The following is a 21,877-nucleotide window of genomic DNA, read 5'->3' as shown; positions in this document are numbered from 1 at the left end:
TAAAGGTTATACTGTGTGACTCACAGTGACACGCTACAGCTTCCATGATGAGATTTATGTTTGTTTGTATGTATGTTTTATCTGTTTTTTTTAAAAAAATTATTTTTGGGGGAGGTTGCAAGGGCAGAGAGTGGATACAAAGGGACAGAGAGATGAGTGGGATTGGGGTGCATGATATGAACTCCTCAAAGAATCAATAAAAAGTTAAAGATAAAGACTGATAGAAATTAGTATTTGTCTATACACATGTATATGGTATTCTCTCTATATAGTATGTATTTATGTGTATGGACTTTTTTATGTAAAAAGAATTCTTAGGAATGATGTCACCATCAGGATTTCTATATCATACACATTCCCTGATGCTATTTATTAAAAAAGATCTTGATTTGTTATTTATATGTGCACATGTGCAGGTCACTGTAGGCAAATAGAGGTCAGAGGAGGGCTCTTAGGAGTCAGTTTTCTCCTGCCACATTGTGGGACCTGGTACTTGAACTGAGGTTGTAGGTCTTTGTGCTGGTTTGTCTACCCACTGAACCATCCTCCTGACCCATTCTATTTACTTATCAAAATCTTGATGTCTTAAAGAATATGTTTGGAGAAGTTCCTTTAGAGTTATTTTAGAAAATATATTAAGGTTTTTTTTTTATGAAAATCAGTGTAATGAACAGCTATTTGTGATGTTTTAATAATGCTAATTAATCTGTGTAGTATTAGAATTTTGAAATGTTGAGGATGCATTCTGTATTCTCTAAGTGTAGCTCTGTGTAGTAGCCAACTGTGGTATTATGATATAATTCATTTCTGTTTCTGTGCTTTCTTATTTCTTTAGCTGGGCAGATGCTCAAACTCAAATCCAAAACATTGCTGCATCTTTTGACCAGGAAGCAGCTGCCATTCTCATGGCCCGGCTGGCAATATACAGAGCAGAAACAGAGGAAGGGCCAGATGTGCTTAGATGGCTGGACAGACAACTCATTCGACTGGTAAGAAGAGGACATTGTCAGCTTTCCTTTGTAGTAAATGTCCTTTAAAGCACAGACAGTGGGTGGGAGAACTGTATGAAGAACTAAGTCAAAGTATGAACTAGTGAATAGAAATGTTCTACTCACTTCCTTGAAAATGAATGGTAGTTATGCTACCTATTATTTTTGTGATGTGGAATAGTGTGGAAATTAATTTTATGTTACTAATTCTATGAATTTTGTTTTTGTTTTGAGATAGAGTCTCTGTATAGCCTTGGCTGGTCTGGAGCTTCCTATTACTCTAGTATGTGTGTGATTAGTCTTTACTCTGGCTTCTATTTTCTGTTTTAATTTCAGTTTAATATCACTATGTAGACTGTCCTTAAACTTACTCTCATATCCTGGAACTATAGGCTTAAGCAGTTCTTAACATTTCATTTTTACCTTGTAAACTCTATCCTGTACTTTTTTATTCTCTCTTCAACTTAAACACATGGTTGAGAATTCTCTGTTAGCTACCAAGAGAGCTGCCTTTAACCTTTCCCTCAGGTGTCACAGGTGAGCTTGGTTGGAATTAGCTACTTTTGCAGTATTGTCTAGATTTCTCCAACCTAAGATCACCCTCTTCTCCCAACACCTCTTAGTGAAGAAAGCGGTGTTGTGATATTCAATATGTCTTTTCAAATGAGCTTTAACCTTGGACAGCCACCAATGATGGAACACTGTTGCCACCAAGGCTGGCACAGGTCCTCCCTGGGCCTTTGATTCTAGATGGGGAAAAATGATTAAGAATCTTACTTGTGCTTCTTTAAAACAATGGGATATATTTATAGTAGAAAAATTTCCTTGTCTATCACTATCAATAGATCCATATACATTCCTGAGCCTCCAACCTAAATACAAAAGCTGTTTCCAGTTTATTGCACACACCTCCTAGTATCATGTGGCATGGAGCCAGTGCTTTGAGTCAGTGCACTGTTTTAAATGTCTTTTTATTTATTTATTTTTTAAAAAAACATTTCTTGTGTTGGTGATCATACTCAAGCCTTGTCCATCATGCTGAATGCATAGTTCTAGCAATGTGCTCTCAAATAGGGGTGTTTCTATTTCCTAAGTTGCATTTTGCCCTAGGATTTTACTGACTGTAATTTTATATGTTGGTGTATCTGGGATCTGACCAACCATGTAAGCTTTCCTTCTGTGGATAATAAGTTGTATTCTGAAATAGTCTTATTTATTTATTTATTTGGGTTTTTGGGACAGGATTTCACTGTGTAACAGCCTTGGCTGTCTTGGAACTAGCTCTATAGACCAGGCTGGCCTCAAATTCACAGATATCTGCCTGCCTCTGCCTCTAGAGTGCTGGGATAAAAGGCGTGCACCACAACCTGACCTTGACTTTGTCTTCATAGGTGCCCTATTGTTTTGAGATTCTAAAAGCTGAAGTCTCTAGTGTATGTACTTGGGCAGTGGCTGTGATTTGTAGTAACGTGCTCTTTCCATGTTGCTGGAGTCATAGGTTGTCACATATGACACTAGAATTTTATAGTGCACTCTGCATTATCAACAAAGCCCACCAAACCTCTTTTATTGAGAGAAAAAATAATTTTTTCTTTGTCCTTTGCTGGACAAAAGACTCAGGACTGTAATTTTTTTAAAGAGTTCTTAGCAGGTTTAGGCTTCTTTTCTATCTCACATCTCCCTTCCCAAACGTCTGCAATTGTCTGGTATATTTTAAAAAGGGAAACACTAATAAAAATCAAAAGGTCCTAGTGAATAACTGAATTAGACAATTGCATGAGGCACAAAATTAGTTTCTTCACCATGTATAGCCAGCTGTTAGTCACACACTGAACGTTTTGCAACACAGCACAGCAGCAAGGCAGCTGAGCTAGAGAACAGGTTATGGATGGAGTCATGGAGAGTTTACTCTGATCTTGTGTCACATCAAGAGGAGACTAGTGGAGGTAATTTGGGAGAAAGGCCAATACAGTCAAACCACTGTTGTACTTTTTGAGAAACATCTATTCTATTTCTTTGTGCCTTAGCTGTATGGTGTCCAGAACGGAGAATGGCACCATCCAAGTATTAGTCACATTTCCTTTGCCACAACACAGAAAGGGTTTACTTGGGCTCATCTTTAGAGCTTTTGGGTTGTGATCCTTGGCCCTGTTGCTTTATAGCCTGTTTTGATGCTGCAGTGAGAAAGGGAGACTTTTTGTACAGTTCCCTTCAAGGCTTGCAGTGAGGAAGGGAGACTTTTTGTACAGTTCCCTTCAAGGCATGCAGTGAGGAAGGGAGACTGGTTGTATAGTTCCCTTTAGGGCCTGCCCTCAGGGATCAAAATACCTCCTATTAGGCCTTTTTCCTCCCACTGGTGCTGTGAACTGGTAACCAAGCCTCCAACACATGGGCCTCCAGGGCAGAGACTTTTGCTTGACAAAGTGAGGCTGGTGGTTAAGGTTCATTGCCTGTTGTAGTAAGAGTTCATGATCGTGCAAGGATGCCCCTTGTCATATTCTCATAGGTGACTTGCTTCCCTGTTGCCTGTGTGAGTGACCTTATTTCATTCTAATTTTTGCTTCTGTAAATCCTTTTCTTTATTAGACTTTTTTTTTCTTTTGGGCACTTTCAGTATGGCAAACTTTGGACCAGCAGCTTACTTTTGTAGCTGCTGTGGTGTGTTGATTGTGCATTGTTCTGTCCTTGGCCAGTATTGAAAAAAGATACTCTGATAGTCTTAGGAAGCTTCTGTTGGCCTCTCCCTTCTCCCCCCATTGACATTTACATATTCCTTATTTGCTACAAAAGACATTTGCTTAAAACAAATCTAAACATTTTGGAGCAAGTTGTTGTCTTTCTGAAATTCAAATGGTTTTTTGGTTGTAATTAGTCTCTTGCTAAGTTAATAATATAGTATTCCAACTTTACCCTATCTTAAGTATCTGTTTCCTAAAAAGTTAGCAACTTTTTATATATAGAATTTTATGGGTAGAATTTTAGTTATTATACCAGGAACAAATCACTAATATTTTATTTTATTTAGTGTCAGAAATTTGGAGAATATCATAAGGATGACTCAAGTTCCTTCCGGTTTTCAGAAACATTTTCCCTTTATCCACAGGTAAGCTATACAAGGAACATGCTCTTCTCTTGTTACCAATAGCACTGAGTTTCATCTTTCTTTTTGTTTATCTTTTAATAATCATCTATGAACATATTTTATTGGATTATTCTTTTAATTTTGGGATAACTCAGAAATTAATTTTATGCTCTGTGGTTAATGAAAAGAATACAATATCCCCATATGGTCCTTACAAATAGTCACTATTTATGGTGCCTGAAGACTTAACTGAAGCTGTGTGTGTAAGCAAGGCTAAAGCCCATTAGCATGCCATTGAAGGTAAGAGGTTCCAGTTACAGCTATGCCAAAAGAAGGTGTGTGCTGTAATTTTACTGAGGAGATAATCTGGTGGCATATAGTCCTCACTGAGACCAATTTTAGAGTGCCATACCAGGTAGGAGACGTGAGCTTAACTTGCCTTACAGCACCTTCACCCTGTGTGTGTGTGTGTGTGTGTGTGTGTGTGTGTGTGTGTGTGTCTGTGTGTGTGTGTGTCTGTGTGTGTGTGTGTGTGTGTGTGTGTGTGTATGTGTGTTTTCCTGTTTTTGAGACGGAGTCTCGTTTTGTAGGCAGGGTTCATTTTGAACTTGTCATGTTCTTGCCTTCATCTTCCAAGTGCTGGGGTTACACACTTGTATCTTTAGTGCTTCAGTACAGTTCATGTTTGACTATAAAAGCTTTGTCCTGAAACTTCAACTTTTAATGTTTTCCTTTTGGTCTTTTGAAACAGGGTTTGTCTGTAGCCCTGGTTGTCCTGGATCTCACTCTGTAGACCAGGCTGGCCTCAAACTCAGAGATCCCCCTCTGTCTCCTAAGAGCTGAGATCAAAAGTGTGCGCCATTATCATACAGCCCTTTTGTTTCTCTTGAGGCAAGGTTTCCAGCCTAGGTATGCCTTGACCTCCCCAAGTAGCTTGTTATTTGGGTGCCAGAGCAGAACTCCAGTCCCCATGCTAGCAGGCTCTCTTAACTGTGGAGCTGTTTCACCAGCCCAGACATAGCTCATAAGTATGAGGACAAGCTTTCTTGGGATATACTTTAGAATATTGTTTTGAAAAAGACATTTATATTTTTATTTTATGTGTCTGTGTATGTGCCTGTATGAGTTTCTGTGCACCATGTATGTGCAAGTGTCTGCAGAGGCCAGGGCTTCTGATACACTGAAATGAAGTTACAGGGAGTTGTGAACCAAGTGTGGGTTCTGGTAACTGAAGCCCCAATACCCCTCAGTCCATTAGTAAGTGCACTTAAGTGCTAAGCTATCTCTGCATTCCTACTTTAGTTTATTCTTAACAGAAGGTGTTTGTATTTGTGTGTGTTGCCAATGTGATGCAGTAATATAACCAAGTGTTTTGTTATGGAACTGCTATTGCCATATTAAAATCAGTAAAAGATATCTCACCTGTTTTGTCTTGTAGTTTATGTTTCACTTGAGAAGATCTCCTTTCTTGCAAATTTTTAACAATAGTCCTGATGAGAGTTCATATTATCGTCACCATTTCATGCGTCAAAATCTAACACAGTCTCTAATCATGATTCAGCCCACTCTGTATGCCTATTCTTTTAGTGGCCCAGCAGAGGTAAGAGGAAAAAACAAGAGAGTTGATTTGTCTTGTTACTGTGATGTGTGGTACTAACAAAGTGAAAACAACTGTTGTTTTGAAATGAATTTGGAATGTTAAATTATGATTGCAAGATATTAATTTAAAAATATTTAAGTGTTCCCTGTGTAGTAGGTGGTGTGGTAGGTTATATCATTAAATAATGCAAAGGTATTATAGAAGATACGCTTGGGTGACTGTTTAGTGTTTTGTTGGCAAAGCTCAATAGAGTTTATGATTAGTCTTTGAAGGCTCAGAAATGATCATGGTTCTGGAGGAGATGGCTAACTTCATAGCTTCATGTCTGGCACGACATTCTGTCATAGTCAAGTCACTACCTTGTTTTCTTTTCATCCTTTGAGAATGTACGATACAATTGATCTTAAAAATATGTATTTGGAAGAGTGATAAATTCACCATTTGAGTTGTTTTGGGAAACTGGTCTTCATATTTTTATCTATAATCAAGTAAATAGCTTTACCTTATGGTAATTTGAATTGTCCATTTTACCATTTAAAACTATGTAATCACCTTTAATCCTAGCACTTGGGAGGCAGAGGCAGGCAGATCTCTGTGAGTTTGAGGCCAGCCTGGTTGGTCTACAAAGCAAGTTCCAGGACAGCCAGAGTTACACAGAGAAACCCTGACTCGAAAAACAAAAAACAAAAAACAAACAAAAACAAAAACCTAAAAACCTGTGGGAGGCCAGCTCCCACCTTTTTTAAGGGTTCTTAGGAAGAGGAGAGAGGAATGAGAAAATAACTAGAAAGAGAGACCTAGCCGATGAAAAGAAAAACAGAAACTCAGTATTAATACCCGACAGCCTCGAAGGTTTATTCAAAAGTCTTTTTATAACATACCAAGGGGTGACCTTTCCCTTGCTAGATCACAATACACCGTACAGCCAAGTGTAGACCCACTCAAACACCTGGTAACCACGCCTGTGGCCAAATCATCTCCTTATTCAGCCCTGCTGGGTAAAGCAAGCTCTGATTCTCTGACCCTGAGTGATTTGGGCCTCCACAAAAACCTATATAATAATATAATAAATATATTTGGAAACAGTACCTTAGGGAAGGTCAGTATATTTGGTTGTTTATTATATCTTTTGGATTGTTATATCTCAAGTCTCATAAAATAGTGAGTAAAATGATGCCCTTTTTGATTACTTTTTTTTGTCTTTTTGAAACAAGGTTTCTCTCTGTAGCCCTGGCTGTCCTGGTTCTCACTCAGTAGCCAAGGCTGGCCTTTAACTCACAAGAGATCCGCCTGCCTCTGCCTCCCAAGTACTGGGATTAAAAGCGTGCGCCACCACCATGCCTGGCTTGTTTCTACCTGTTGCACTGGAGAGTTGAAGAATAGCTTAGAAGAGAACTGAGTCCTTCCTCTCGAGCACCTGTCCTTGTCCAACCCCAGCCATTGGGTAACTGCATTTGCGTAATGCTTTGCTTTTAGAGTTAGTTTCTTTCTCTCTCCATTTTTTTCTTCTTCTATCTGGGACATTCTCTTCAACATAGTAACTTTAATAACACTCATCTTTAAAAGCAAATCATCAAAAACTTGCTTTGTCTCCTTCATTTTCTCTAATTATCACTTGATTTCTCTGCTCCCTGACACAGTTAAACTCAAAGTTATTTGTTGTCCATGCTAAAAGAGTATTTTCTTTTAAATTTGAATTTTTTGATTTCTCAGCATCATGTGTGTGCTTGGTGTCTGAGGAGGCTAGAAGAGGGTGTCGGATCTCTGGAAGTAGAGTTACAGGCAGTTCCCAGTCACCATGTGGTTTCTGTGCCATCTCTCCAGCCCCCACACTTTAAATTTATTTTTACATATGTGTGTGTATGTGTGTCACTATGTGCACATGCATGCGGGTGGTCATGGAGGACACGGGAAGCTGTTGTGTCCACTGCAGCTGGAGTTACCTGGAGTTGTGATTGCCTGATGTGAGTTCTGGGGACTGAACTCAGGACCTCTGAAAGAGCAACAAGTACTGTCTGTTCTCTCTCTAACCCTGTTGTCTATGCTTTCTGACTTCCCATTCTCTTCTCAACTTATATGCAGCAAGCTTGTTGAACAGTTTCCTTCAAGGAACTCTGCACAGCATTTCTCTGGAGAGGACTCTTCCCTTCAAAAACTTTTGCTCTGGGCTTTTGTCACCTACTATTCCTTCCCAGTTTCTTTCTGCCCACAGAGAGCTTTTGGGTCTCATTTTTGCTGGTTCCCCCTTTTAGACTTCTAAATCTAAGTCCTTAAAAAGAGATTAAGAGGCTAATATCTGTTTTGTTATTGTTTTGAGACAGCATCTTACTGTGTAGCCCAGGCTAGCCTTGAACTCACTGATTCTCCTGCCTCGGCCTCCCAAGTGCTGAGATTACAGGCATAAGCCTCTCTACTTGGCAAGGGCTCAGTCTTTTCATTTTCTTTATCTTCAGTATCTAAGTGATGCAGTAAAACTGTAGCTTTGGATGCAGTCTGTGTGTGTGTTACTCAAACTTATAATCAATTCAGGATGCTCCTTTTCATACTCAGAGCTATTTTCTCATGTACCCTAAATGTCTTATATCCTAAGGCTTTCATTATTCCCTCAGTGTAACTGTCACCAGGCTTAGGGATCGTCTCTGATTTCCCCTCAATTCTTTTAAATTTTATTTTTTGAGGCAGTGTCTCTCTTTATAGCCTTGACTGATCTGGAGCTTGCTGTGTAGACCAAGCTGGCTGGGAACTCACAGACATTCCTGCCTGTGCATCCCAAGTGCTGAGATTGAAGTTGGGCACCATCATGCCTGGCACATTGACTTTAAAATTGTTACTTCAATGTTAGAGAGTTTCCTTAGAAAAATGAAATACACCGAGAATTCACAATGTCAGGCAACATTTGATGAATTGAACATTGAAAAACTAAGATGAAGGGAGAAGTAGCTACAACAGCACACTTTCCTGGATGGCACTGTTATATCCAACACCTTGTATGCAAATTTAAAACTAAATAACTGCAAACGATAACCTTCATCTCTATCATTGCTTCCTTTCAGCCAGTTCTTCTGGACAGCAGCAGCATTCTTGCGGATCGCATTCTTCTCATGGACACGTTTTTCCAGATTTTGATTTATCACGGTGAGGTAAGACAATAGCATTTAAAGTTATGTATGTAAAATCTTTTCACTCAGAGTAAAAACTTTTCTCTTTCAAATGTGTGGCTCATATTTAGTCCATGCTAAGCCTTGATTTATAGTAAGATACAGGTTGACTGTCTAATACAAAAATTAAAAATTCAGTGTACTCCAAAATCCAAACATTTTGAGTAACAAAATGTTACAGATGTAAAATCCTGTTTTTTCATGTTGATAGTTATTATTTAAATTTTTTGAATAAAATAGTTTTGGTTTTTTTATATGTAGAGAGTAATACATGCACATTGTTATTTTGTTTGTTTGTTTTTGTGCAGAGACCAAAGGATAACTTGTGTGAATCAGTTCTTTCCCTCTCTTATGAGTCCCTGGCATCAAACTACGTCCTCAGGCTTGGAGGCATTTGCCTTTACCCACGGAGCCAGCTTGCTGGCCCTAATGCTCAAAATTATTTAAAATGTATAGTATTGTCTTCAGGCACAAGAAGTATTTATACCTAAGTGAATTTTGTATTTAGGCTTGGTACCTATCCCCCCAAGTATCTTAATATGAATTTACACATACTTATACATATATATATAAATACATGAAAGTACCTGAAATCCATAGTGCTTCTGCTCTCACGGATTTATATACAAAATACTCAACCAGTACATACACAATGCGATTCTTCATGGTATAGGATTTTGGGTGTCAGTCATACTGAGCTTGCTTGTGTTTACTTTGTTGTTTTGTTCACACACTAGTGGACAAATGGATTTACACAAAGCACAGTACTATGAAAGTATAACCATGGACCTGTCACACTCTTGGGTTTCACCTAAAGAAATGGAGGGAAAAAGTCAGCTTTTGTCAATGGGCTAACTTGCTTTTTCATTGCTATATGTATCTAAAGGCTTTTCTACATGTTCCCTATAACCTGAAAACTCATGTAAGGCATAAATGGAAATTTATAAGTTTTTGAAGTGCTGAGAGGTTAAAAGACCAGAGTGGGTAGCTGTTGAGCTTTACTTTGGGTATTTAGCAGAAGTCTATTCCTGCATTATTCATTCAGCCATTGCTTAGTCTGTCCTCCATGTATGAAAATACTGCCATGGGCAGTTTGGAAGGCACTTCCAGTTTTCCTGGATCCCTGCTTGAGCTTGTAGTGTAGTGTATTATCAATTATAGGATTTATTTTCGTGGTTACCATATTTGTAAATTATTTTAGATTTTATTTATTGACGAGGATGGCTGAGTGTTGAGACACTGTGTGATATAATAGTCTTGCCTTCCCTTGGGCTCATAATTCTCCTGTTTCAACCTCCTATGGTGGGATTATTGGTGTTAGCCACCATACTTGGCCCTCTAATATCCTTTTAAATAGTACTATCCAGTATTTTAAGAAGGATTTGTGCACTGGGCTTGGTGACATGTCTTTGATCCAGCACTTGGAAGTCTGCTCTGTGAGTTTGAGGCCAATCTGGTTTACATAGCAAGTTCTAGGCCAAGCGGCTACATGGTGAGACCCTGTCTCAAAAATTTTTAATTATATTTTTGTTTTGTATTTTTAAAGATTTGTTTTTAAATGTGTATGTTTACTCATGGGCACCCATGTACCCATGAGTGCAGGTGCTAATGGAGTTAGAAGAGCTGGAGTTACAGGCAACTATGAACTTCCTGATGTGAGTGCTAGGATCTGAATTTGGACCCTCTGCAAAATGCTCTTAAGCACTGAACCACTTCTCCAACTACAATTTCTTTCTTTCTTTCTTTCTTTATTTTTTTTGGTTTTTCAAGACAGGGTTTCTCCGTGTAGCTTTGTGCCTTTCCTGGAACTCACTTGGTATCCCAGGCTGGCCTCGAACTCACAGAGATCCTCCTGGCTCTGCCTCCCGAGTGCTGGGATTAAAGGCATGCGCCACCACCGCCTGGCTAATTTCTTTATTTTTAATTGATGCCAGTATCTAATGTACCTTATATTTTAAGAAGAATAACAGAGACAGGTTTTTTCTTTTTCTTTAATGGTAATTTTTTTTCTTTCCGAGACAGGGTTTCTCTGTGTAGCCTTACACCTTTCCTGGAACACGCTTTGGAGACCAGGCTGGCCTCGAACTCAGAGATCTGCCTGGCTCTGCCTCCCGAGTGCTGGGATTAAAGGCATGTGCCACCACCGCCAGCCTTTAATGGTAATTTTTGCTTTAACTTTGTTAATATGAGATGTCAAATTACATTAATCTTTGAGATACAGAATATGAAGTTATACAGATTATACATTGACTGAGTCAGATAACTTGGATTCCAAACCAGCCTTAAAATTCAGAATTAATTAATATGGCTCTAGACTCATTTATTTAATATAAAAGTGGATACAGTTGCCCTTCTACAATGCATTGTTTTTATAATATTATTGCTATCATTGTTTTTAGTTTATTTCTCTTATCAGAATTTAACTCTAACAGCATGGTGGTGTATGCCTTTCATCCCAGCATTCAGGAGGCAGAGGCAGGCAGATCTCTGTGACTTCGAGGTCAGCCTGGATTACAAAGCCAGTTCCAGGATTGTATAGTGAGATTTTGTCAACAACAACAACAACAACAAAAAATCAAAAGAAAAGAATGTAACTCCATTGGTGAAGACTTCTTGAAAGTCGACTTTTGAAGTGTCTAGGAATTCTCGGTTGAAACCCCTCACAGAAAAGGAAGGATATATTTTAGTAAATACTAATTTGATATGATAGTGTTTTAACTTTTTTTCTGGCATTTTTATTTCTTTTGTTTTATGTTTTAAACACAGTATAATTTTACTTTACATTTCTTTTTGTTCCTTTTGTTTTCAGTTTTTGAAACATGGTCATCCTTTGTAGCCCTGGATGGTCTGGGACTTGGTAGATTGGCCAGGCTGGCTTCAAGCTTGTGTTGATCCTGCTGCCTCTACCTCTTCAGTGCTGGGGTTACAGGTGTGCACCATCATGCCTGCTCTGCCTTTAAACCTGTTTTTCTATTAGACTCCTTCCTTTCTTCCTTCCTTCCTCCCTTCCTGCCTTCTGTCCTTCCTTTCCTTCTTCCTGAGGCTTACTCAGAGTCTGTGTTGGTTTTTGAACTCTCAGCTTAAGTAACCCTGCCTCAACTTTCTGAGCAGCTGAGATTACAAGGTATGTTTAGTGCACCTATTTTTGTTTACTCTTAAATTGGAGAGGAAATATGCTAATTTTATATTTAGTAATATACTCTTTTACTTTCATTTTCTCTGTTGAAATAAGTACTTGTAACTTTAGAAACTTAGATAAGTGAGAGTATTTTCTCTTATCTGGTTTTCTGATAACTTCCTTTGAAGAAAATTCTACTCAAGAAATTTAGATCACCAAGAAATTTAAAATCATTCCTTTATGTTGTAAAATTAGACTATAGCACAATGGCGGAAGTCGGGATACCAGGACATGCCAGAATATGAGAACTTCCGGCACCTTCTGCAAGCCCCAGTCGATGACGCCCAGGAGATTCTGCACTCCAGATTTCCAATGCCGAGATACATTGACACTGAGCATGGTGGAAGCCAGGTGAGGAGCGTCCCTGTGTTGTGTGTGCAGGCTGCAGTGAGTGTTCCTGCTTGTGTTGTTTGTAATGAGAGCATCTACCACACAGGGCCAAGGGCAAGGGAAGGAGACGGGAGGGGAGGGCGGCTTTGAGAACAAAGCATTACAGTTACTGCCTAGTTTCCTAAAACAGCCAGCATTCTCTAGTTCACAGCAGCCATGATTGGCCATCCTGACAGTGTGCCAGCTGTAGATTAGCAAAAACATAAGAACTGTTTGGAAAATCATTTAGGGTACTTTTTTCCATTTAATTTTTTCATTTATTTTACATACCAACCACAGTTTTCTCTCCCTCTTTTCCTACTCCTTAAATCTGTTCACTGGTAAGGCCTATGAATATGAAGTTTTGGTAATTTGTTTCAGTTTGGTAGAAAGTAACTTGTCAGGTTAAGGAAAACACTGTGGTGTTAAAAAGGGCTTTATGAGGCAGCCTGGTGGTGCACGCCTTTAATCCCAGCACTGAGGGAGGCAGAGGAGGTAGATCTCTGCAAGTCAGAGGACGGCCTTGTTTCCAAAGTGTGTTCCAGGACATCTAGGGCTGTTACACAGAAAAACTCTGACTGGAAAAACCAATCCCCCTGCCCCTGCCCCAAAAAAGGCTTCACGGTTGTTAGAGTTCAGAAGAGTGACTAGATCTGTGCATATACTCATACATGGTCAAGTTAGGGCTGCTTAGCATGCATTCATGAAACTTGGCCAGTGTTGTTCTGGCCAGAGGTATAATAGTACTCTAATTGTAAGTTGTTACACGGTTTACTTGCTCCATACATAAGGCAGGGACATAGTTTGCTTATTGTTGTGTCCCAAGTATCTAGCACAGTGATATTCCACAACTTTAGATACAGTGTCAATGATTAGTTTTACTATTTACAATGTGAACTATCATGTATTGAGACTGCGTTTTCCATGCCTCCTTCATTTGAGCCTCAGGCCAATTCTATTGTTATCTCTACTTTATATGTAATAGAATTAAGATGGATTATTTGTAGTCAAAGAAGCACATTAAATGATGAGCGAAGATTTTTTTTTCCTTTTTGAGAAACAGTATCTTACTGTGTAGCTCAGGTTCACCTTGAACATTCCTTTTGCTTCAGCCTCCTGATAGTGAGATTACGTTTGTAAGCCAGCCAACACTAGTACTTAGTAATTGAATTCTAGGTTTCTTACCCTAGGACTAGTGCTACTTAAGAGCAGAAAAAGATGTTGTATGATTCTAAATTTCAAAAGATTAGATTGCCTTTGTTCTTCTAAAATGAATTAAAATTTCTGATGAATTCACTTATCAATATCTTAATGTATATTGTTATTTTCCTTATTTATTTACTTATTGATTTCATGATGATTAGCTGTAGTAGAGGATAGATAAAATCTTGCCAAAGTTACCACCTGTGGCTTAAAAAGTTTGAGGTTTATTAAAGTAAAAGAATATAGATTTTCATATTTTTTGTTTGCATCATTTTATGAGGTGCTTCAGACTAGTTGGTAAAAACTGTGTTTTTAGACTCATTTTAAAATAATTTTTATGTTTACAATTGAAACATTTTTAAAACATTTAATGTGTTTGGGTGTTTTGCCAATATTTATGTTTGTGCACCACATTCATGCAGGGACAAAGGAAGTGAGGAGAAGGATGGGATCCCTAGGATTATAGTTACAGGTGGTTTTGAGTCACGTGGGTGCTGGGAACCCAACCCCAGTCCCCTGGAAGAGCAACCAGTGCTCTTAACTGCTGAGCCATCTCTCTAGTTCTGTACATATGATTTTCATATGCTGAGTTTGGGATTCAGTAGTTTATTATTTTATGTTTGTTACAAATATGTAATGTTGAAAGAATACATTATTTATACCATGGCCTGTGCATTTTAAAATGTAATCTTTTTAAGTGTTAAATTTTAACAAAGTTAATTTTACCAGTATATTCAGTTAAGTTGGTGTTAGATGGTATGTTTATGTAGCTTATCTTACTAAAGTCTGTTTCTGATTGATACTGTTATTATTTATTTATTTATTTATTTGTTTATTTTTGCTTTTTAGGCACGTTTACTCCTTTCAAAGGTGAACCCTTCACAGACTCATAATAACATGTATGCCTGGGGGCAGGTTAGTGTGAATAAGAGTCCTGGAAATAATTTCTTTTTGTGTTCTTAGTTATTTTAGTAAAAGCCACATTTTCCCTGTGTATTTAAAGATGATTTCTGTGGGAAAATATAAGGGAAGAGTAGAAAATATAATTAGTATTTGGTGCTAGTATTTTATTAGAAAATAAAAAAGCAATCTTGTCACATAGAACCTCTCCAGATTCCAAGTTTAGCACCAATACACTGGAGATAAAAAGCAATAAAGTCTAAAAGACAGGCATATGATAACTCAAGCTATGAGCTACTGAAGACCACAGTAAGCCAGGAGGGCCCAAGGATTGTGGTTACGAAGGGAGGCAAGAAGCCTGGAAATAATTATCTCCATGTCTTAGATTGGTTCAAGTGCTACCTCTTGATGTCGCATGCCAATGCTTTTGGAATATCCAGTCTGCATGGGCTCTGTGCTGGCACTCCAGGGTGTGTGATGACAGCCTCCCCAGCCTGTGGAGAGCTTGTGGTCCAGTACTAGAGATAAGCCACATCAGTGCAGTACAGGACAGAATATGCAAAGTGTGACTACAGGGAACTAGAAAGGATGGAGGGGTGGAAGAAGAATCGGCCCCATGGTGGTGACAGGAGAGGGTGTGTGAGGAGGAAAGAGCTCCATGAAAGGACTGTTTGGTTTAAGGAAGGCTTTTATCTCCATGGGTGGAAATCTATGGAGAGTAGGGAATTCAGAAAGTGTGGGCTGTGATAGAGTGTAGGTAGAAATGAGTTGTAGAACTTAAAACCGTGGATTGAATTGTGGAGGACCTTGAATGCCTCCAAGGGAAAAAATGTAAAACTCTTTTCTGCCTCATGTGCTATGAGGATGCCGGCCATTCTCAGCACTCAGCTGTCAGCATTCCAGAAAACGTCAACATCACTGTGAAGGGGTGTATAGTTATTGTGAAGAGCTCCCAAGGAAGTCTCTGGGAGAACTTCAGTCACATCTGTGTTGAACTCAGTTTCCTTGGGAAGAATAAGATGTGGCTCTGGGCCGAGGGCTGGTGGGGGATGGAAAGGAACTGGCTGCTGTCTGTACTGTCTGTAGTCAGTGCACAACATGATGAAGGGCATCATACTGGCTTCCTCACAGGATGGGGTCTGAGTGTGCTCACATTTTATCAGTGTAAATAAACAAGAGTCCATAGGAGGACACATGTTGTTTATTCAGTATCTCAGTCCCAGAAAGATGATTTAGTCCTCGAGGGGAATGATAGTGAACTTGTTTCAAATTCAACCAGTTTGATTCAGCCAGTAGCAAGTTAGAAGTAAGGATATCAGAAACATTTTGGATGGTATTTATGCTTCTGAAATAAGAAACAGGTTGACAAATAATCAAAATATAGAAACAAGATCCCGGCTTGTGAGACAGATGTGGGGAAAAAGGCTTTTAATGATGACTTTTAATAATAATAATAAACACACACACACACACACACACACACACACACACACACACACACACAACTCCAATGACAAATGTTATTCATGAATGGCCTGAAGAGGGCATCACTGTAACACTGTTATGCAGTGCTTCATATCCTAAGTGATGTAAATCTTGAGCCTCAATGTCTAATCTTGGATGTATTTTATTTGTCTTAGTTTTTAAATTTTGTTACTGGAGAGAGAGAGAGAGAGAGAGAGAGAGAGAGAGAGAGAGAGAGAGAGAGAGAGAGAGAGAGAGAGAGAGAGTTTGTTTTTTTGAGACAGGGTTTCTCTGTGTAGCTGCCCTGGCTACCCTGGAATGTGCTCTGTAGACTAATCTGGCCTTTAATTCACAGAGATCTCCCTCCTTAGCCTTTTGAGTGCTGGGATTAAAGGCGTGTACCACCACTGCCTGGCTTTGTTGTTGCAATTTTTTTAAGACTTTATTTTTAATTACAATATAGGTCTGTGTGTGTGTGTGTGTGTGTGTGTGTGTGTGTGTGTGTGTGTGTGTGTGTGTGCCGTGCTTGTGAAGACCAGAAGATGGAAACAGATTCACTAGGGCTGATGTTACAGTGAATTGTGCGCCACCTGATATGGGTCCTTCCTTGCTATGTAACTCGGGTCCTCTGCAAAAGTAGCGAGCTCCCTGAACAGTTGGTGCCATCCCTCTAGCCCTCATATTTTGTTCTAATTTGTCTCCTGTCCCTCTGCCTTTTTAGTGTCTCACATCTTAGTCCCTTTTCTTGCCCCAAGTACCCCTTCTGCTTCTATGACAACTGTATCCCATTGCAACACCCTCATTAAAATTACTTCTTCCTCTCTCATCATATCCTTCCTAGTCTTATCTCATTCTCTCTCTCTCTCTCTCTCTCTCTCTCTCTCTCTCTCTCTCTCTCTCTCTCTCTCTCTGTCTCTGTCTCTCTCTGTCTCTGTCTCTCTCTCTCTCTCTCTCTCTCTCTCTCTCTCTCTCAAGCTTAGGTGAGAGAAATGTGTTTTTTTGAGTCTGGCTTACTTAATAATTTCAAGTTTCATCCACTTTTCTGTAAATGTTATGATTTCTTTGCATCTACATAATGTTCCACTGTGCATGTGTACCACATTGTTTTTTTGTATCTGTTCATCTGTTCATAGAAATCTTGGCTGGTTCCATAGCCTAGCTATTGTGAGTAGTAGTTCAGTAATAAATGTGAGCATGCAAGCGTTATCATCTCTGTGGCAGGACTTAGATCCTTGGGTAAATGCTCAGAGGTGGTACATGGCAGCTGGGTCACAGGACAGCTCTGCTTTTGCTGTGTTGTTTGAATGAATCTCTAACATTGTCATTGGTTCACACTTAACTGAAAATAGTAAGCAGTGTTTTTTGAAGTATCTGTAATGTGTCTAGGGTGGCTGCACATTTACCTCAGCAGCGATGGCTCCTCCTTCCCTGCATCCTCACCAGGCCAGGCCATCTGAAAGCCCTAACCCTCCACTCTCACACTGTTGGTCTTAGTGGTGACCAGCCCCATCCTGAGATAGTTATTTCCTAACAGAGGCTTGAGTTTCAGGAGCAGCCCCTACACCATAGACAGTCCTGCTGCTCAGGCCATCCTGGGCATTTAGATGAGTTCCCTCTCAGGAAGCAGGGCCCTGTGGTAGCCATTACTCTATTTAAAATGAGGTCCTTGTCTGTTGTAGATTTCCATGTGCATTCCTCAGTACCACCCTGTATTTTAATCACAAATCCTTCTCTTTTCCTCCAGGAGTCTGGAGCACCTATTCTCACAGATGACGTTAGTTTACAAGTGTTTATGGATCATTTGAAGAAACTTGCTGTGTCAAGTGCTGCTTGACATGCCACATGTGTTAGACATTCAAGGTGAAATACTATTCCAGTTTCTTTTGCTTTTTCCATTTATCTGTGGAAGCAACAGAGATCTCTCTCCAAATCTGTTTTGTGGCAGTATGATCTGAAGTGACATATGAACAAATATCGATGATTAAGCTGAAATATAACAAGAGCAATGAGAACAAGTTGGTTTTGCTTGGTACAGTATTATAACGGGTTTTATAAATTTGAGGTCTTTATGATTTAATATGTTTAAAGAGTTAGAATGGTCTGCTTTGTATTACAGATAGCACTTATTTGTATACTGCAGACAGATCCAAAGTGGCACTGGGTATCCGCACTGACCTGTTAGGAGTATTTAACAGCACCCAGAAAGGAACAAATTAGTAGTGATGTCATATGAAGAGTTTGCTTCTTTGTCACGTAATTTTCCTGTGTTTTTTAGCACACATGTATAATCTATTCTGTATTTGTTAAAGTGGATTTATTTGTGTGATTTATTTAGGAATTATTTGACTTTATAGTAGTAATTCTTATGAAGGGAATTTAATGTTTTTGGTGACTTGCAAAAATTATTTAGAGCTAAAAAATCCGAGTGAGGTTACAACCTCATAGCTGACATTAAATGTGAAATTCCCACCAAGTACCCAACTCATGTGACTAACCAGAGTAATTTTTTAAGGAAGTTAGGAAAATAAAGCATGTTGTCAGGGTGATGAAAATTTCTTGGAAGTAAAAAGACTATTATAATTATTAACCATATTTTGTTTTTGTTATATCATTTTGTTGTTTTCCCTTCTTAGATAAATTTTCCATTGTGTCCTTCAGTATTTTAACACCACTTTAGGAGTTTTCACTTCACTTTTTGTTTCAGGTTCCTTGTGAAATTTATTAATTTGTGGTTCTTACTGAGACAGTATTATATAATATTTAGCTATATCATGTGGAGATAGTTCTATTTGATTTATTGATTAGTATCATTCACTTTTACCTTTCAAGTTTACTTGTAGCAAATGTTTACATTGCTAAAGCAGATAAGTTTGACAATGAGTTTTATGTACCAAGTGCTGCAAATGCAAGGTGGTGCTCTGATAGTTGCTAAGGGCAGTGGTGACTGTGAGTGTACTTGCATGAACACAATCAGACGATGGGAAAGCAGGAACAGCTAATTGTTATACTCTACTGTTGAAATAAATTGCTTTGTTCTGTGTTATTGGAATTGAACTGTGCTAGGCCAAAATGCCAATAAAATATACCTTTCTCTTTCTCTGTTTTTTTTTGGGTTATTTTACAGTCTAGTAAAGCCTGGAAAGCTTAATGTAAAATCAGAGCACTGTACTTTTTTTTTGAGATAGGGTTTCACTATGTATCTCTGTCTGTCCTAGAACTCATTATGTAGACTGTGCTGGCCTCAAACTCACATAGATCTGTCTGCCTCTGCTGGAACTAAAGGCATGGGCCACCACACCCGGCCTAAATTTTTTGATTGATTGACACAAAATTGTACAAATTTATGAGTATGGTGTGATAATTCAATACTTATGTGTAGTTATGATCAGATTATTTTAATTAGCATTTTCATTTTTCTAAACAGCATTTCTTTGTGTTGGAAAACTTCAGATTTTATTCTCCTAATTCTTATAAAATATGCAATAAATTGTTGTAAACTGTCGTCACTCAGCTGTGCTAAAGAATACTGGAACTTTGTTCAGCTATATTTTGGTACCTGATCTTTCTCTCTTTCCCTTCTAGTCCCCAATGACCACCATGCTACTTTAGTATGACTGTGTGTGTGTGTGTGTGTGTGTGTGTGAGATATGTAAATGTGTGTGTGAGATATGTAAATGTGCACCAGAATTCGCATTCTGCCATAAATAGCAAGATTTCAAACTTCTTATGGTTCAACAAGACTGCAGTGTATGTGTGTACATTAAAAGTTTGTATTAAGTCAGTATACAAAATAATGTATTTTTTGGCATTATCACATGTATCTGTCATTATACTTTATTCCTATTTGCTCCCCTTCCCAGATGCCCTCTTCCACTCCCCTGCTCTTGCTTATACCAGATTTTCTCTATCCATTCATCTGAGTCCTTACCTTGACTACTATAAGTTAGTGGTGCAATTAACATATGAGTTCAGATAAATCTTTGATAGAATGATTTCATTTCTGTTGGGTAAATACCCAGAAGTGATAGCTAAACCCTGTGGTGGATCCATTTTTAGATTTTTTTGGGGGATGGGGGAGCCTTGTAACTATTTTCTTTTAGAAGTGTATGAATTTGCATTCCCATTAGACTCTAGACTCTAGTGTTGCAGTTATTAGTTTACATTGTGTGAAGATGTGTCACTGTGATAGTTTAATAAAGAGCTGAATGGCCAATAGGTAGGCAGGAGAGAATAGGCAGGACTTCCAGGGAGAGAGAAAACTCTGGGAAGAAGAGAGGTGAGAGACACCAGTGAGACTCTGAAGAAGTTGCGCATACTGTACAGAGCACAGGTAACCGAGCCATGTGGCAGAATGTAGATTAATAGAGACAAGTTCATTTGAGCTATAAGAGCTAGTTGGGAAAAAGCCTAAGCTAAGGCCATGCTTTCATATTTGCGGGCTGGCGGTCCAGATGAGAAAGTACTACCACACTCTAGTGACTATAGATTTGCAGAAGTTCCATGTTCCTGTGTTCTCACTAGCATGTGCTAGCTTTCACTTCTTTGGTAATAGCCACTTTTCCTGGGGTGAGGTATCTTGGTGTGATTTATATTTCTCTGATGATTAGTGACACATAGTAAGCATTTTTTCATCTAGTTGGCTGTTAACCATATTATTGATTGTTGTAAATTAAATGCTGTGGCTTATTACACTTGGTTTTCCTTCCTTCCTTCTTTCCTTCCTTCTTTCCTTCCTTCCTTCCTCCCTCCCTCCCTCCCTCCCTCCCTCCCTCCCTCCCTCCCTCCCTCCCTCCCTTCTTTCATTTATTTATGGCTTTTTCGACACAGGCCTTCTCTCTGTAGCCCTGGCTGTCTTAGAACTCATTCTGTAAACCAGGGTGGCCTCCAGCTCACAGAAATCTGCCTGCCTCTACCTCTTGCTATGTATTTCTAGCTGGCCTTAAACTCGTGATCCTCCTGCCTCATTCTTCTGAGGCAGGGATTACAGGCATTTGTCACATCTATAAGTATGTAATTTTTCAGTTATTTTAAAAATAATGTTGAGAATTCAGATTTATTCATCTTTCTAGTGTTCTTAGAACTAAAAAAAATGTATATATAGTTTTTTTTTTGTGTATGAGTGTGGTCTGCATGCATGTTCTGTGCACCACGTTTGTGTCTGGTACCCTTGGAGATCAGAAGAGGATGTCAGATTACTGGAAACTGGAGTTATGGATGCTTATGGGTGCTGGGAACTGAACCAGATCTTCTGAAAGAGCAACACATGCCTTTAACTTGTAAGCCATCTTTCCAGCCCATTTTGGGAATTATTTTCATTTTTCATGTCTGCAGTATGCCTGTGTGTGTTCTTGTTTTCAGTGGTGTTCTGTATGACTCATATGTCCTTTTTATGTTAGTATGCTTTCTTTGATTTTACCATTTCCCCTAACAGCATATATTAGCAGTAGGATAGTGATTGCTCTGTTCTATATAATGCTTTATGTCACTTTGTATCATTAATACAACCACACCAGCTTGCTTTCTGTTGAACTGATATTGTCTTTTATTTACTTCTGAACATTTCATATCATTCTGCCTTGATCATGATGCTTTTAGAGGCCCCGGATAACAGATTAAAAACAATCTACTCTGATTATCTTGACTACTTTTTATCTTTTGTACCTGTTTTAACCATCTAATTATTAAAGTTCAATTCATTTTTCCTCTTTCTCTGTCTTTACATCTTTACTTCTATATCATTTCTCCCTCAACAACTGGTAATAATTTTAATATGTGATTATTAACCTTTACTGCCAATTTGACTGTTTAATCACACAGGAGACACCCTCGGGTATGTCCATAAGGTTGTTTTCAGAGAAGACTGACTCTGAGGCAAGGTCCACCTGAATGCAGGAAAAGAGAAAGATGCCATTCCCTTCTGTCTGCTCTCTGATC

The 21,877-nt window shown here is 38.8% G+C and overlaps 1 protein-coding gene across 1 annotated transcript in view; it reads left to right on the top strand.

Annotated features, from left to right (window-relative positions):
* The window catches only part of LOC131924111 (protein transport protein Sec23A-like), a 49,108-nt gene extending 30,068 nt beyond the window's left edge, over positions 1 to 19,040 (top strand). Inside the window, exons 14-20 of the mRNA XM_059279336.1 lie at positions 836 to 989; positions 4,015 to 4,092; positions 5,510 to 5,671; positions 8,725 to 8,811; positions 12,203 to 12,358; positions 14,429 to 14,494; positions 17,688 to 19,040. Coding sequence (XP_059135319.1) covers positions 836 to 989; positions 4,015 to 4,092; positions 5,510 to 5,671; positions 8,725 to 8,811; positions 12,203 to 12,358; positions 14,429 to 14,494; positions 17,688 to 17,777 — 793 coding nt within the window. The 3' untranslated portion in view covers positions 17,778 to 19,040. The remainder of the gene's footprint in view (positions 1 to 835; positions 990 to 4,014; positions 4,093 to 5,509; positions 5,672 to 8,724; positions 8,812 to 12,202; positions 12,359 to 14,428; positions 14,495 to 17,687) is intronic.
* Positions 19,041 to 21,877: the final 2,837 nt, after the last annotated feature.

Source organism: Peromyscus eremicus, chromosome 14 (genome assembly GCF_949786415.1).
Source record: "Peromyscus eremicus chromosome 14, PerEre_H2_v1, whole genome shotgun sequence".
NCBI lineage: Eukaryota > Metazoa > Chordata > Mammalia > Rodentia > Cricetidae > Peromyscus > Peromyscus eremicus.
This window is presented reverse-complemented; position numbering and strand designations above follow the sequence as displayed.